The sequence below is a fragment of the Nerophis ophidion genome, linkage group LG23, assembly GCF_033978795.1.
Source record: "Nerophis ophidion isolate RoL-2023_Sa linkage group LG23, RoL_Noph_v1.0, whole genome shotgun sequence".
Classification (NCBI taxonomy): domain Eukaryota; kingdom Metazoa; phylum Chordata; class Actinopteri; order Syngnathiformes; family Syngnathidae; genus Nerophis; species Nerophis ophidion.
Genome location: NC_084633.1, coordinates 37,130,500 through 37,147,000, shown reverse-complemented (window position 1 = coordinate 37,147,000; position 16,501 = coordinate 37,130,500). Strand labels below are relative to the sequence as shown.

At 38.3% G+C, this 16,501-nt stretch overlaps 1 protein-coding gene across 1 annotated transcript in view; it reads left to right on the top strand.

Moving 5' to 3' along the window:
* The window catches only part of ddx47 (DEAD (Asp-Glu-Ala-Asp) box polypeptide 47), a 38,847-nt gene that overhangs the window by 12,082 nt on the left and 10,264 nt on the right, over positions 1–16,501 (top strand). Inside the window, exons 3-10 of the mRNA XM_061884298.1 lie at positions 837–1,025; positions 1,107–1,178; positions 5,301–5,419; positions 5,495–5,566; positions 5,640–5,756; positions 5,820–5,966; positions 13,294–13,431; positions 13,507–13,577. Of these exons, the coding sequence (XP_061740282.1) occupies positions 837–1,025; positions 1,107–1,178; positions 5,301–5,419; positions 5,495–5,566; positions 5,640–5,756; positions 5,820–5,966; positions 13,294–13,431; positions 13,507–13,577 (925 nt within the window). The remainder of the gene's footprint in view (positions 1–836; positions 1,026–1,106; positions 1,179–5,300; positions 5,420–5,494; positions 5,567–5,639; positions 5,757–5,819; positions 5,967–13,293; positions 13,432–13,506; positions 13,578–16,501) is intronic.

The following is a 16,501-nucleotide window of genomic DNA, read 5'->3' as shown; positions in this document are numbered from 1 at the left end:
AAAACCTTTGGGGTTTGTCCAGATGATTTTTGGCATACTGGAGTCTATTTTTCTTGTGCCTGGTAGTCAGAAGTGTGGTGCGCCTGGGAGTTCTGGCATGGAGGCCTTCATCTCGTAGTGCGTGCCTTATTGTCTGGGACGAAACCTGCGTTCCCCCCTCTGCAGTGTCCTGTTGTAGTTCCTCAGCTGTTACCCAGGGGTTTTTCACCACTGTACGCTTCAAATACCGGACAGCATCCTCTTTTTACCACGCCCAGGTAGTGTTTCCACTGTGCCTTTAGCTTTAAACTTGCGAATTATGCTCCCAACTGTGTCTCTTGGAATGTGTAATGTCTTTGCTATTTTCTTATATCCATATCCTTTCTTATAAGAGAAATAACCTCCTCTCTTGACTTCTTTGACCACTCCCTGGACTTCACCATGTTGCAAATACACCATTGACCATCTACAAGAAGCTGAGCGTCAGTCTTTTTCAATCAGTTTAATTGTTGCTCGTTATGCTTCTAATCACATCTACAGGTGTTTTCAACACCTGATTGAAAAGACCTTATTCAAATTCTGTTCTTAAGAGTTATGACCTTCAAGGGGTTGAATAATTTTGTCAATGAGATATTAAGAGAAATGACACTGTTCAGTATGTTACAAAATATGTTGTAATTCAAGTTGCATTTGTCTATTTAATGCATCTTTATTTGATATGACTATAAACAAAATACGGAATAAATGTCCAACTTGCTAAAACACCAACATTGTGTGGGGGTTGAATAATTTTGATCACAACTGTAGCATGTGTCCAACCTTATTCTGGTATTCATATTTATCTTCCTGCCGTGAAGGAAAGGATGTTATCGGCCTGGCAGAGACGGGATCAGGAAAGACGGCTGCCTTTGCTCTGCCCATCCTCCAGTCACTGCTGGCGTCACCGCAAAGGCTCCACACCCTGGTCCTCACCCCCACCAGAGAGCTGGCCTTCCAGATCTCCGAGCAGTTTGAGGCCCTGGGTTCCAGCATCGGTGTTAAGTGTGGTACGTAGTCTGGAAAGACCAGGATGCAAATGTCTGGTATGATTCTGTGCCTGGTTACCACCGGTCTCATGTTTTCTGCAGCTGTCGTAGTCGGAGGAATTGACATGATGTCCCAATCTTTGGTGTTGGCCAAAAAACCCCACATTGTCATCGGTAAGACCAGAGGAACCAGAGTTCCCATTCATGTCAAGTCAAATGCTACAATGTCTCCATGCCTTATGTTCCTCCTGACGCCAAACCGCTTGCAGACTCTGACACTGTAGAGGGTACACTTGGTACCAAAAAGTATTTCAATACCATTTGATACTTTTCCAAACAAAGGGAACCACAAAAAATGTCTTATTGTCTTCATTTGAACAACAAATGTTAGTGTACACGAAACATATGTTTATTATTGTCATTTAGTCCTAAAATAAAATGTTGAACATACTAGACAACTTGTCTTTTAGTAGTAAGTCAACAAACAAAGACTCCCAATTGGTCTGCAGTAACATATTGTGTCATTTAGCTCGGTTGGTAGAGTGGCCGTGCCAGCAACTTGAGGGTTGCAGGTTCGATTCCCGCTTGTGCCATCCTAGTTACTGCCGTTGTGTCCTTGGGCAAGACACTTTACCCACCTGCTCCCAGTGCCACACACACTGGTTTGAATGTAACTTAGATACTGGGTGTCACTATGTTAAGCGCTTTGAGTCTCTTGAGAAAAGCGCTATATAAATCTAATTCACTTCACATTTATACACCTATTATTTTGTACACACATTATTAAGGACAAACTGTATAAATGTATTATTAATCGACTTGTTTATTGACTGTTAATATGTAGTTATTTTCTGTTTTAAAATGTTCTATCTACACTTCTGTTAAAATGTAATAATCACTTATTCTTCTCTTCTTTTATACTTGACATTAGTTTTGGATGATACCACACATTTAGGTATCGATCCGATACCAAGTAGTTACAGGATCATACATTGGTCATATTCAAAGTCCTTATGTGTCCGGGGATGTATTTACTGACTTTATAATTATTGTATGAATTAAAAAAAAAAAGTGAAGTGAACTTTTTCTCTAGTGACTCAAAGCGCTTTACATAGTGAAACCCAATATCTAAGTTACATTTTAAACCAGTGTGGCTGGCACTGGGAGCAGGTGGGTAAAGTGTCTTGCCCAAGGACACGACGGCAGTGACGAGGATGGCGGAAGCAGGGATCGCACCTGCAACCCTCAAGTTGCTGGCACGGCCGTTCTACCAACCGAGCTATACCACCCAACAAAAAGGAAAAAAATATTGTTATCATAGAAGTATCGACTAGATACGCTCTTGTACCTGGTATCATTACAGTGGATGTCACGTGTAGATCCACCCATGGCGTTTGTTGACATTGTGACGCCGGTGAGCTCGTGTATCCTCCTACGGTGTGTAGTAAAGCATGTTTACCTGTTCCTCGTCCTCCAGTGATAATGCTACTTGTAAGAAACTTACTTTATTTGTCGCCATGGAGGCGAGGATTAGTGATTTAGAAGTAGCTAAAACACTGTGGATGGACGTTAGCCGCTAGCCAGCTAGCCATGTCTTCAAGCAGCTCTTCCTGAGGGTGTTTCAGTGTTATAACTTCACCTTTATCTTGACTTTTTACACCAAAATGCGTCCATTCTCCCTTTTCTGTCTACACACTGTCTTCTTTTAAGTACTATGTGTGTTTGCGCTGCCCAACATGCTCCTCTGCTCTTAAAACCAGCAATGTCACCACGTGACTACGCGTCTTTATGCCCATTGGGAACCAGAGTATAGTACCCTTTTTGATTCATTAGTACCGTGATACTATACTAGTACCGGTATACCATACAACCCTAGTTACTTTACAGTACTTCAACTTTAAACTGCACTTGAATATATTTTCATTCAATATAAGATACATAATTTGACCTAAAAACTAGACGTTAGTTAGAAGAAAAATGAGGGTGACTACGATGCCTTTGACCAAATCCAAAAAACTAACTTTTCCTCTTTTATTCACTCGTTCTTTGCCCTCTGCAACACTCATTTTGTATTTATTTCGCTCTGTACAGAGACATCAACAGCGAGATGGTGCAACTAAAAGTGATGATTAAAACTGTTATGCCATTGGCTGTTTAGCGTATCCCTCCCATTTCACCACCACTTCCTGTTTGGTTAACTTACTACACCAAGTAGGCAGGCAACCAACTTTATTTCCCACCAAAAACATACTTATTTATCAAATGCATTTCATATTGATATTGACTACATGTCTATTGCAAAATATATTGTTTAGTTGTCTAGTATGTTCACTATTTTATTCAAGGACTAAATGACAATAATAAACATATGTTTCATGTACACTAACACTTTTTGTTCAAATAAAGACAATAATATTTTTTGTGGTCCCCTTTATTTAGAAAAGTATCAATACATTTTGGTACCGGTACCAAAATATTGGTATAGAGACAACCTTAATATGTAAATGTATGTATGTGTGTATATATATATATTAGGGGTGTAACGGTACGTGTATTTGTATCGAACCGTTTCGGTTCGGAAGCAGAAGTCTTCACAAGCTGCTCTGCTTTCTGCCTCTGTCTCTGCCTCATTGTCCCGCCCACACAACCATCTGATTGGTTACATACAAAGCCAATCAGCAGTGCGTATTCAGAGCGATGTAACAGCCAATCAGCAGGGCGTACTCAGACTTCGGAACGATGTAGTCAATGCTTTAGCGTCGAGCAGATATTCGTTTAGCAGGGGAGGAGCGGACTCTACCCAAATTATACTAAACACTTCCCAGTCATCAACTATTACAAACATCACTATGAGCCCGTTGACCTTCTAGACACTTAAACTGCAGCTCAGCTCGCTCACAGTATAGGCTTGAGATGAAGGCTAATTAGCTTTTAGCGTAACGTTAGCTCCTTTTTCTGTGTGTGCGTGCGTGCGTGTGCGTGTTTTAGGGGCAGCAAAGCCCTGTCTGTTATTTCATTGAACTCCATTGTGTTTAGGGATGAATAGTCTCTCGTATTGCAATTGTACTATTTTTCAGCAATCGTTACATGAATCATTAGTAATGTAGCAGCCTAGTTTTGAATAGCAGGGTCCCTGCTATCACATGTTGATAAAAATACAACATTTACATAATAAAAGTCAACTACAGGCTTCCCAAATGCTGTAATAAATTAAGCATGATGGGTTGACATTAAACAGTTTCAATGGAAACTGTTTAATGTTAAACTTTTTATATGTAGAAGAAAGGTTTTTTCATTTTATTTAATCAAAACGACAACTTGAGGCAGTTTAATGTGGATTAACGTGGGCAGAATTATTAGTGTTCCCAATGTTAAAAGGATAAAGCCATTGTTTAAATAAATAACCCAAAAATGTCTATTTTTTGGATTTGAACCGAAATTTTTGTGTACCGTTACACTCTTAATATATATATATATATATATATATATATATATATATATATATATATATATATACATACATATATATATACATATATATATATATATAATATACATATATACATATACGTATGTATGTGTATTGATATTTATGTACCGTACAGGCCAAAGTGTGTGTATATATATATATATATATATATATATATATATATATATATATATATATATATATATATATATATACATATATGTATATATATATATATGTATATGTATATATATATGTATATGTATATGTATATATATATATATATATATATATATATATGTATATGTATATATATATGTATATGTATATGTATATATATATATATATATATATATATATGTATATATATATATATATGTATATATATATGTATATGTATATATATATATATATATATATATATATATATATATATATATATATGTGTGTATATATATATATATATATATATATATATATATATGTGTGTATATATATATATATATATATATATATATATATATGTGTATATATATATATATATAATATACGTACAGTAGAAGCCAAAAATTTGGACACACCTCCTCATTTAATGTTTTTTCTTTATTTCCATGACTATTTACATTGTAGAATGTCACATCAAAACTATGAATGAACACATGTGGAGTTATGTACTTAACGAAAAAAGGTGAAGTAACTGAAAACATGTTTTAAATTCTACTTTCATCAAAATAGCCACCCTTTGCTCTGAATACTGCTTGGCACTCAGCCATCCCTGGTGTGAGGCCCCCACATATTACATGTCTAATACCCAAATATGTTTTCAGCCACACCTGGTCGACTAATAGACCACCTGGAAAACACGCGGGGCTTCTCATTGCGAGCGCTGAAGTTTCTTGTCATGGACGAAGCAGACAGAATCCTTAACATGGACTTTGAGACCGAGGTGAGACGAGAAATGGCTTGAAGTGTTTTCATTCCACAAACTATAGACGCAGTATTCCTTTTTTGAAATGGTCAGGTGGATAAAATCCTGAAAGTGATTCCCAGGGACAGACGCACCTTCTTGTTCTCCGCCACTATGACCAAAAAGGTAATGGAGGTGTTCTGTCGTCCGTTTGTGCCCACACACACACACCAACTTGTCGTCCTTGGCTCGTGTGCAGGTCCAGAAACTAGAGCGGGCGGCGCTCAAAGACCCAGTCAAGTGTGCCGTTTCCACTAAGTACTCCACAGTAGAAAAACTGCAGCAGTATTACATCTTCATCCCATCCAAGTTCAAGGTAGTGGACTACATTCTGCCTCCAGACCCGTGTGCTGTGCTGTGATCACGTTGTGTGGTGCAGGACTGCTACCTGGTCTCCATCCTCAACGAGCTGGCTGGTAACTCCTTCATGATCTTCTGCGGCACCTGCAACAATGCCCAGCGGGTGGCGCTCTTGTTGAGGAATCTTGGCATCACTGCCATCCCTCTCCACGGCCAGATGAGTCAGGTGCAACACTTTGTCTACAAAATCACGTTTATTTCTCTTTGTCTCGATGTTGGCTTCATGCTAATGAATGACTTGGTATCACGTGCACAATTCAACGGGTCCGAAGAGGCTTACTATGTTTAATCATGCTGTTTACTTATTGCCAAAATTTATTTTTTCAATAGATACGTTTATTTAATAAATATTTATATATATTGGGACTATTTATTAAATATATATTAAATTGTACATTATATCAATATATTATATTTTAATTCATACATACATTTGTGTGTGTGTATACAGGTGTATATAAAATTTAACCTTTGACATGTTATTCATATTGTTTGTTCAGTGATATAAATGGATGAAAATAAAAGTACATGCCGTATTTTTCGGACTATAAGTCGCAGATTTTTTCATAGTTTGGCCAGGGGTGCGACTTATGTGTGAAATTATTAACACATTACCGTAAAATATCAAAAACAAATGTTTTAGCTCATTCACGTAAGAGACTAGCCCAGTGGTTCTTAACCTGGGTTCGGTGAGTCGGCCTCAGGGGTTCGGCGGAGGTCATAACACACCCGACTCATCGTGTCAATAAAAACTTCTCCCTATCGGCGTATTACAGCAGAAGTGGCACTGATTTGCAGGTGTGTAATTTGTTGTGAGTTTATGCAGTCTAGTGTCGGTTTTGTTCTTTGAACAAGGTGATGTTCATACACTGTTCATTTTGTGCACCAGTAAAAAAACATGGCAACACTTTATTATGGGAACATATTCACCATTAATTAGTTGCTTATTAACATGCAAATTAGTAACATATTGGCTCTTAACTAGTCATTATTAAGTACTTATTAAAGGGGAACATTGTCACAATTTCAAAAGGGTTAAAAACAATAAAAATCAGTCCCCAGTGGCTTGTTGTATTTTTTGAAGTTTTTTTCAAAATTTTACCGGTCTCCGAATATCCCTAAAAAAAGCTTTAAAGTCCTTGGTTTTCACAATTTGCGATGCGACTATCCATTTCCCTGTGACGTCATACAGTGCTGCCAATGTAAACAAACAATTGCGAATAGCACAGCAAGATATAGCAACATTAGCTCGGATTCAGACTCTGATTTCAGCGGCTAAAGCGATTCAACAGATTACGCATGTATTGAAACGGATGGTTGGAGTATGAAAGTATTGAAGAAGAAACTGAAGCTATTGAGCGAATAGCTATTGACGCTATTCATAGCCATAGCATGGCCTAATAGCTGCGTCAGCATCGCCGGTAAAATGTGCAGACCAAACGATCAGGACTTTCGCATCTCGTGACACTGGAGCAACTTAAATCCGTCGATTGGTAAGTGTTTTTTTCGCATTAAATGTGGGTGGAATGAAACGTAATATAGTTGCAAATGCATCTGCAGGTTATCCATACATCTGTGTGCCATGTCTGCTTTAGCACCGCCGGTAAATAGCATGTTAGCATCGATTAGCGTAACATGTTAGCATCGATTAGCTGGCAGTCAACATCAACAAAACTCACCTTTGTGATTTCGTTGACTTTATCATTGCAAATGCATCTGCAGGTTATCCATACATCTCTGTGCCATGTCTGCTTTAGCACCGCCGGTAAATAGCATGTTAACGTCGATTAGCGTAGCATGTTAGCATCAATTAGCTGGCAGTCACGCCGCGACCAAATATGTCTAATTAGCACATAAGTCAACATCAACAAAACTCACCTTTGTGATTTCGTTGACTTTATCATTGCAAATGCATCTGCAGGTTATCCATACATCTCTGTGCCATGTCTGCTTTAGCACCGCCGGTAAATAGCATGTTAGCATCGATTAGCGTAACATGTTAGCATCGATTAGCTGGCAGTCAACATCAACAAAACTCACCTTTGTGATTTCGTTGACTTTATCATTGCAAATGCATCTGCAGGTTATCCATACATCTCTGTGCCATGTCTGCTTTAGCACCGCCGGTAAATAGCATGTTAACGTCGATTAGCGTAGCATGTTAGCATCAATTAGCTGGCAGTCACGCCGCGACCAAATATGTCTAATTAGCACATAAGTCAACATCAACAAAACTCACCTTTGTGATTTCGTTGACTTTATCATTGCAAATGCATCTGCAGGTTATCCATACATCTCTGTGCCATGTCTGCTTTAGCACCGCCGGTAAATAGCATGTTAGCATCGATTAGCGTAACATGTTAGCATCGATTAGCTGGCAGTCAACATCAACAAAACTCACCTTTGTGATTTCGTTGACTTTATCATTGCAAATGTATCTGCAGGTTATCCATACATCTCTGTGCCATGTCTGCTTTAGCACCGCCGGTAAATAGCATGTTAGCGTCGATTAGCGTAGCATGTTAGCATCAATTAGCTGGCAGTCACGCCGCGACCAAATATGTCTGATTAGCACATAAGTCAACATCAACAAAACTCACCTTTGTGATTTCGTTGACTTTATCATTGCAAATGCATCTGCAGGTTATCCATACATCTCTGTGCCATGTCTGTCTTTGCCGGTAAAATGTGGAGACACTCTGGCACATTCAATGGGGGTCTGGCGGCAGATTTCTTGCCAGTGGTGCAACTTGAATCCCTCCCTGTTAGTGTTGTTACACCCTCCGACAACACACCGACGAGGCATGATGTCTCCAAGGTTCCAAAAAATAGTCGAAAAAACGGAAAATAACAGAGCTGAGACCCAATGTTTACAATGTGTTGAAAATGGCGGGTGTATTACCTCGGCGACGTCCCATTCTGACGTCATCGCAAAAAGAGCGATAAATAGAAAGGCGTTTATTTCGCCAAAATTCACCCATTTAGAGTTCGGAAATCGGTTAAAAAAATAAATGGTCTTTTTTCTGCACCATCAAGGTACATATTGACGCTTACATAGGTCTGGTGATAATGTTCCCCTTTAATGCCTTATTCGGGATGGCCTCATTTTTACCCTAACCCTCTAACCGTAACCAAATAACTCCAAATTAAGTCTTTGTTACTTAGAATATGTTGCCCATGCTAAAGTGTTACCAAAAACAAATAACTTTGTCTTGAATTTGAAAAAATAAACATTTTATTTTTCACTAAGAAGGGTTCGGTGAATGCAAATGAAACTAACGGGGTTCGGTACCTCCAACAAGGTTAAGAACCACTGGACTGGACGTATAAGATTTCCTGGGATTTATGGATTAGGAGTGACAGATTGTTTGGTAAAGTTATAGCATGTTCTATATGTTATAGTTATTTGAATGACTCTTACCATAATATGTTAGGTTAACATAGCAGTTGGTTATTTATGTCTCCTATAACCTACACTTATTCAGCCTGTTGTTCACTGTTCTTTATTTATTTAGAATTGCCTTTCAAATGTCTATTCTTGGTGTTTGGTTTTATCAAATACATTTCCACAAAAAATGCGACTTATACTCCAGTGCGATTTATATATGTTTTTTTCCTTCTTTATTATGCATTTTCAGCAGGTGCGACTTATACTCCGAATAATACAGTAGATAGTAAATAAATAATGGGGAAAATATTGAATAACCAAAATAAGGGAGTCAACACAGAACGTTGTCCAGTAATAACAACTTTCATGTTAAATAACTCTACAGTATATATAAATATATATACATACATACTGGGGGTGTAGCGGTACGTACCTCGGTTCAGAGGTCACGGTTCGGTTCATTTTCGGTACAGTAAGAAAACAACAAATTATAATTTTTTTGTCTATTTATTTACCAAATTTGCAAAATCTTCCACCAAAAATATTTTTCTTAGTGGAATATTTGATGTGAAGTAATGGGAACCTTAGATAGGTCAACAATTCATAATAATTTTGATTCAATATTATGTTTTGAGCAATGACAGTTTGAAAGAAGAAAAAAAACAGGTTTGTTTTACTAGTCAACATTGCAACTTTTTCTAAATGACATTTAACCTTTAAGCTTTTTTGTTTCACTTTTGTTATGTTTTTGTTTATTTTAATAATATTTTTAGAATGTGCTGTGGGCCGCAAATGGCCTCCGGGGCACACTTTTGACACCCCTGCTATAGATGATAAAAGATAAAATCTGATAAATCTATGGATAAAAAGCAAAGCGTGGCGATGCATGCGCGTTTATCATAACTCTCCCGCTCTGTCTGTCTCTGCCTCTCCCTCACCAATGCTGCTGCATGCGCTCACCTTCACAATTTGCTTTGTTTTCAACCCCCTTTTTAACCCTGAACGTACATTGAAAATACACTCAACCCTAACTCAAAATGCCGGACATTTGAGGCATTTAAGAAACTCCACCCGGACAGCCCCGCAAAAGAGGACATGCCGGTTAAAAGAGGAGGTATGGTCAATCTATCGTAGTCCAGTTGTTGCTAGCATGCCGTGTGTTGTGCCTCAGTGTGCATTGTTTACACAACGTGCGGTACGCTACTTAATATGTCCGTGTGGAAACTCGTTCGGTACACCCCTTAACCGAACCTAAACCCCCGTACCGAAACGGTCCGATACAAATACACGTACCGTTACACCCTTAATATATATGTGTGTGTATATATATATATATATATATATATATATATATATATATATATATATATATATATATATGTATATGTGTATATATATGTATGTATATATATGTATATGTGTATATATATGTATGTATATATATGTATATGTATATATATATGTATATATATATATGTATATGTATACATGTATGTATATATGTATGTATATACAGTGTGTGTGTATATATTTATGCATATATATATATATATATATATATATGTGTGTGTGTGTGTGTGTGTGTGTGTGTATATATATATACATACATATATATATATATATATATATATATATATATATATATACATATATATATATATATATATATATATATATATATATATATATATATATATATATATATGTATATATATATATATATGTATATATGTATATATATGTATATATATGTATATATATGTATATATATATATATATATATGTATATATATGTATATATATATATATATATATATATATATATATATATATATATATATATATATATGTGTATATGTATATATATATATATATATATATATATATATATATATATATATATATATGTATATATATATGTATGTATGTATATACCGTAATTACCGGACTGTAAGCCGCTACTTTTTTCCCTCGTTCTGGTCCCTGCGGCTTATACAGCGGTGCGGCTTACGGTAACCCAGGGCGCGCACTACCGAGGATGCGCGAGACCGAGGCAGACATCTGGCGCCGGGTAACAAGAGCAAAACAAAGAGCAGGAGAGCGTCAGCGACAGTTTGCGCGAAGAAAGTGTTCATGCAAACACCCTCAATATGGAAAACAAACGGAGAAGTGCATATGATGCTGCTTTTAAGTTAAAGGCAATCGATCCGGCTGTCAAAGAAGGAAATAGAGCTGCTGCATGTACCTTTGACATCAATGAATCAATGGTGAGACGTTGGAAACGGCAGCATGAAGACTGCACTTTTACTGCCGTGTTACAGGCGAGCACTTTGTATTACTTTGCACCGTTGTACTATTTGTACTCCGCACGAATATTTATTTAGAATTGCCTTTCAAATGTTTCAAATGATCCGCTTGAGATGGTTTCCTGTGGACGGGACTCTCGCTGCTGTCTTGGAGCCACTATGGATTGAACTTTCACAGTATCATGTTAGACCCGCTCGACATCCATTGCTTTCGGTCCCCTAGAGGGGGGGGGGTTGCCCACACCTGAGGTCCTCTCCAAGGTTTCTCATAGTCAGCATTGTCACTGGCGTCCCACTGGATGTGAATTCTCCCTGCCCCCTGGGTGTGAGTTTTCCTTGCCCTTTTGTGGATTCTTCCGAGGATGTTGTAGTCGTAATGATTTGTGCAGTCCTTTGAGACATTTGTGATTTGGGGCTATATAAATAAACATTGATTGATTGATTGATTGAATGCTGTTCGCCATGTCAAAGATGTGAAAGTTTGATTGAACGATTGAAAGATTTATCGCCTGAGGGATCCAAGGTCACGGGCGTTCAATGTTATGTACAGTGATTTCTCCACATTCTCTGAACCTTTTGATGATATTACGGACCGTAGATGGTGAAATCCATAAATTCCTTGCAATAGCTGGTTGAGAAATGTTGTTCTCAAAACTGTTTGACAATTTGCTCACACATTTGTTCACAAAGTGGTGACCCACGCCCCATCTTTGTTTGTGAATGGCTGAGCATTTCATGATTTTATACACAATCATGGTACCCACCTGTTCACCTGCGGGATGTTCCAAATAAGTGTTTGATGAACATTCCTCAGTCTTTTTTGCCACTTTTGTCAGCTTTTTTGAAACATGTTGCAGGCATTAAATTCCAAATGAGCTAATATTTGCAAAAGATAACAACGTTTACCAGTTGGAGGGTTAAGTATTTTGTCTTTGCAGTCTATTCAATTGAATATAAGTTGAAAAGGATTTGCAGATCATTGTGTTTTGTTTTTGTTTGCCATTTACACAGCGTGCCAACTTCACTGGTTTTGGGTGTTGTTATATAAATCGGAAATGTAAAAGTACATCGGTATTGCTCGGTTGGTAGAGCGGCCGTGCCAGCAACTTGTGAGTTGCAGGTTCGATTCCTGCCTCCGCCATCTTAGTCACTGCCGTTGTGTCCTTGGTCAAGACACTTTACCCACCTGCTCCCAGTGCCACCCACACTGGTTTAAATGTAAAAATTAGATATTGGGTTTCACTATGTAAAGCGCTTTGAGTCACCAGAGAAAAAGCGCTATATAAATATAAATAACACTTATAATTCACAATTAATGGGACGCTTTGCGTTCCCAAACAGTCATCTCTGTCCCGACAATCCCCTCCGTGGTAGCAGGAACCCCTATATACTACAGTAATTACACATCAAAACGCCTGTGGCTTACATATATATGGCGCAATCTGTATTTTCCCCTAAATTTAGCTGGTGCGGCTTATAGTCCGGAAATTACGAGATATATATATATATATATGTCTATATCTACTGTGTGTGTGTATATATACACAGACGTCTGTGCGTGTGTATTTATATACTTGTGAGTGTGTGTGTATATATATGTATGTATATATAGAATAGTAGTGTTGCTGTAAAAAATGAATTGAATTGTACAGAAGTATAACTGCCATGAATGGATAATGACAGTCCAGACAAAGCAATATGTAAACAATTGTGACTCGACAAAGGGTGATAAACGGAGAATTATGTAAACGTTATGAATGACACTTTGATCAAATGTGACTTTGTCTCCCATCTCTCAGACCAAGCGTCTGGGAGCTCTCAACAAGTTCAAGTCCAAGTCGCGCTCGGTGCTGCTGGCAACAGACGTGGCTTCCAGAGGACTGGACATTCCACACGTGGACTGTGTCATCAACTACGACATCCCCACACACTCCAAGGTAGTTAGTGTTGCTGCTTCATGTCATGATGCCGCCTCATCTCCTCCACTTCCTGCGTCTGTGTGTTCCTCACAGGACTACATCCACAGGGTTGGGAGGACAGCCAGGGCAGGAAGATCTGGGAAGTCCATCACCTTTGTCACCCAGTGAGAACTTTTTCCTTTACTCATATCTCCTCCATCACGTGAACGATCTCATACATACCTGTAGAGTTGGCCGATACGGGGGGAAATATATATATATATATATATATATATAATATATATATGTATATATATGTGGCCCTGGGATAAGGTGGTGACTTGTCCAGGCTGTACACCGCCTTCCTCCAAAATGCAGCTGAGATAGGCTCCAGCAACCCCAAAAGGAACAAGTGGTAGAAAGTGTGTGCGTGCGTGCACAGGCGTTCGTATTTATATGTATGTATATGTTTGTGTATATATATATATATATATATATATATATATATATATATAGATATACATATGTACAAACTCCGTTTCCATGTAAGTTGGGATATTGTGTTGGATGTAAATATAAACGGAACACAATGATTTGCAAATCATTTTCAACCCATATTCAATTGAATGCACAACAATGACAAGATATTTGATGTTCAAACTCATAAACTGTATTTTTTTTGGCGAATAATAATTAACTCCAACACGTGCCAAAGTAGTTGGGAAAGGGCATGTTCACCACTGTGTTGCATCACCTTTTCTTTTAACAACACTCAATAAACGTTTAGGAACTGAGCAAACTAATTGTTGAAGCTTTGAAAGTGGAATTATTTCCCATTCTTGTTTTATGTAGAGCTTCAGTCGTTCAACAGTCCGGGGTCTCCGCTGTCGTATTTTACGCTTCATAATGCGCCACACATTTTCCATGGGAGACAGGTCTGGACTGCAGGCGGGCTAGGAAAGTACCAGCACTCTTTTTTTAAGAAGCCACGCTGTTGTAACACGTGCTGAATGTGGCTTGGCATTGTCTTGCTGAAATAAGCAGGGGCGTCAATGAAAAAGACGGCGCTTGGATGGCAGCATATGTTGTTCCAAAAGCTGTATGTACCTTCCAGCATTAATGGTGCCTTCACAGATGTGTAAGTTACCCATGCCTTGGGCACTAATGCACCCCCATACCATCACACATGCTGGCTTTTGAACTTGGCGTCGATAACAGTCTGGATGGTTCGCTTACCTTTAGGTCCGGGTGAGACGATATTGTATATTTCTAAAACAAATTTGAAATGTAGACTCGTCAGACCACAGAACACTTTTCCACTTTGCATCAGTCCATCTTAGATGATCTCGGGCCCAGAGAAGCCGGGGGCGTTTTTGGATGTTGTTGATAAATGGCTTTCGCTTTGAATGCTAGAGCTTTAACTTGCACTTACAGATGTAGTGACCAACTGTATTTAGTGACAGTGGTTTCCTGAAGTGTTCCCGAGCCCATGTGGTGATATCCTTTAGAGATTGACGTCGGTTTTTGATGCAGTGCCGTCTGAGGGATGGAAGGTCACGATCATTCAATGTTGGTTTCCGGCCATGCCGCTTACGTGGAGTGATTTCTCCAGATTCTCTGAACCTTTTGATGATATTATGGAGCGTAGAAGTTGAAATCCCTACATTTCTTGCAATTGCACTTTGAGAAACGTTGTTCTTAAACTGTTTGACTATTTGCTCATGCAGTTGTGGACAAAGGGGTGTACCTCGCCCCATCCTTTCTTGTGAAAGACTGAGCATTTTTTGGGAAGCTGTTTTATTACCCAATCATGGCACCCACCTGTTCCCAATTAGCCTGCACACCTGTGTGATGTTCCAAATAAGTGTTTGATGAGCATTCCTCAACTTTATCAGTATTTATTGCCACCTTTCCCAACTTCTTTGTCACGTGCTGCCGGCATCAAATTCTAAAGTTAATGATTATTTGCACAAAAAAAATGTTTGAGTTTGAACATCAAATATGTTGTCTTTGTAGCATATTCAACTGAATATGGGTTGAAAAAGATTCCCCCACATGAACAAAAGCGCCAAAACATTTGTTGTGCAAACACAATTTAAATCTGTCCTTGTTAAACAGTAGCAGTTAAATAGCATATTTTATGAAAATCAACTAAAAAAATGTAAATACATACATTTAAGCCTATTGCCACTTCCAGGGTATTTAAGTTATCCTGTTTGTTATGGAAAATAACTATAATCTACATACAAATCTCTGAGCCACAATCATAACATCCGAACAGGCAATTTCTGAGGTAACAGCAGAAACATTTTTTTATCAGGGATCTTATGTTTAAAAAACCTATATTATAGGTAGTCGGCTGTTTTAGGGAATTTTTGATCAAATTATCCGTAGTAGCAATATCAATTATGTTGTGTTTATTCTGCGTAGTGCACTTAAAATAATTATGACCATATCTAGGAATTGATATGATGGGAATTTTCCGATTGTTTGCTTGGTGCTTTGATAAACTGAATGCATCATATACATGGTACTATATTGTCATGTTATGAGCCAGGGAAAAAAAGAACTACCCTACCCAGCATGCAACAGGAGTGACGAGCATGCGCGGTAGCCCGGTATAGGTTGTGTCGCCATGACGGCATCTTGTATGTTGTGATATGCACGCTCTGAAAGCAAACGTTAAGAACTCAGCCAACACTCCTGGTCTGCATTATTCATAAATAGACAGACAACACAAATACTCCGCTGCTTCACAGGCCGCTGGATGTAGCCGGCAAAGTATTCCCATGCTAGCTAGCCGGTCTAGCAAGCACGCGTCATTCAGTCCAAAACGGCCCGATCTATCCACATCCAGAATTGTCTGGCGGTCGTAAGTGATCCTGGAGTGACCACGCTGTAAGCCAGCCAGGAAATTTGCAGAATTGTCCAGTATTTTTGCCAAATGTTCCATCTTTACCAAGAGCCCCTCCACGCCGGGCGACGCCATCTTGTTAAGAAAAGGCGTTAACAAAATAAAAGCATGTAAACAACATACGCAAATTTGCGATAAAATAATTGACGGCGTTAATAGATTGATGAGTTAACTCATAATTAACGCACTAATTTG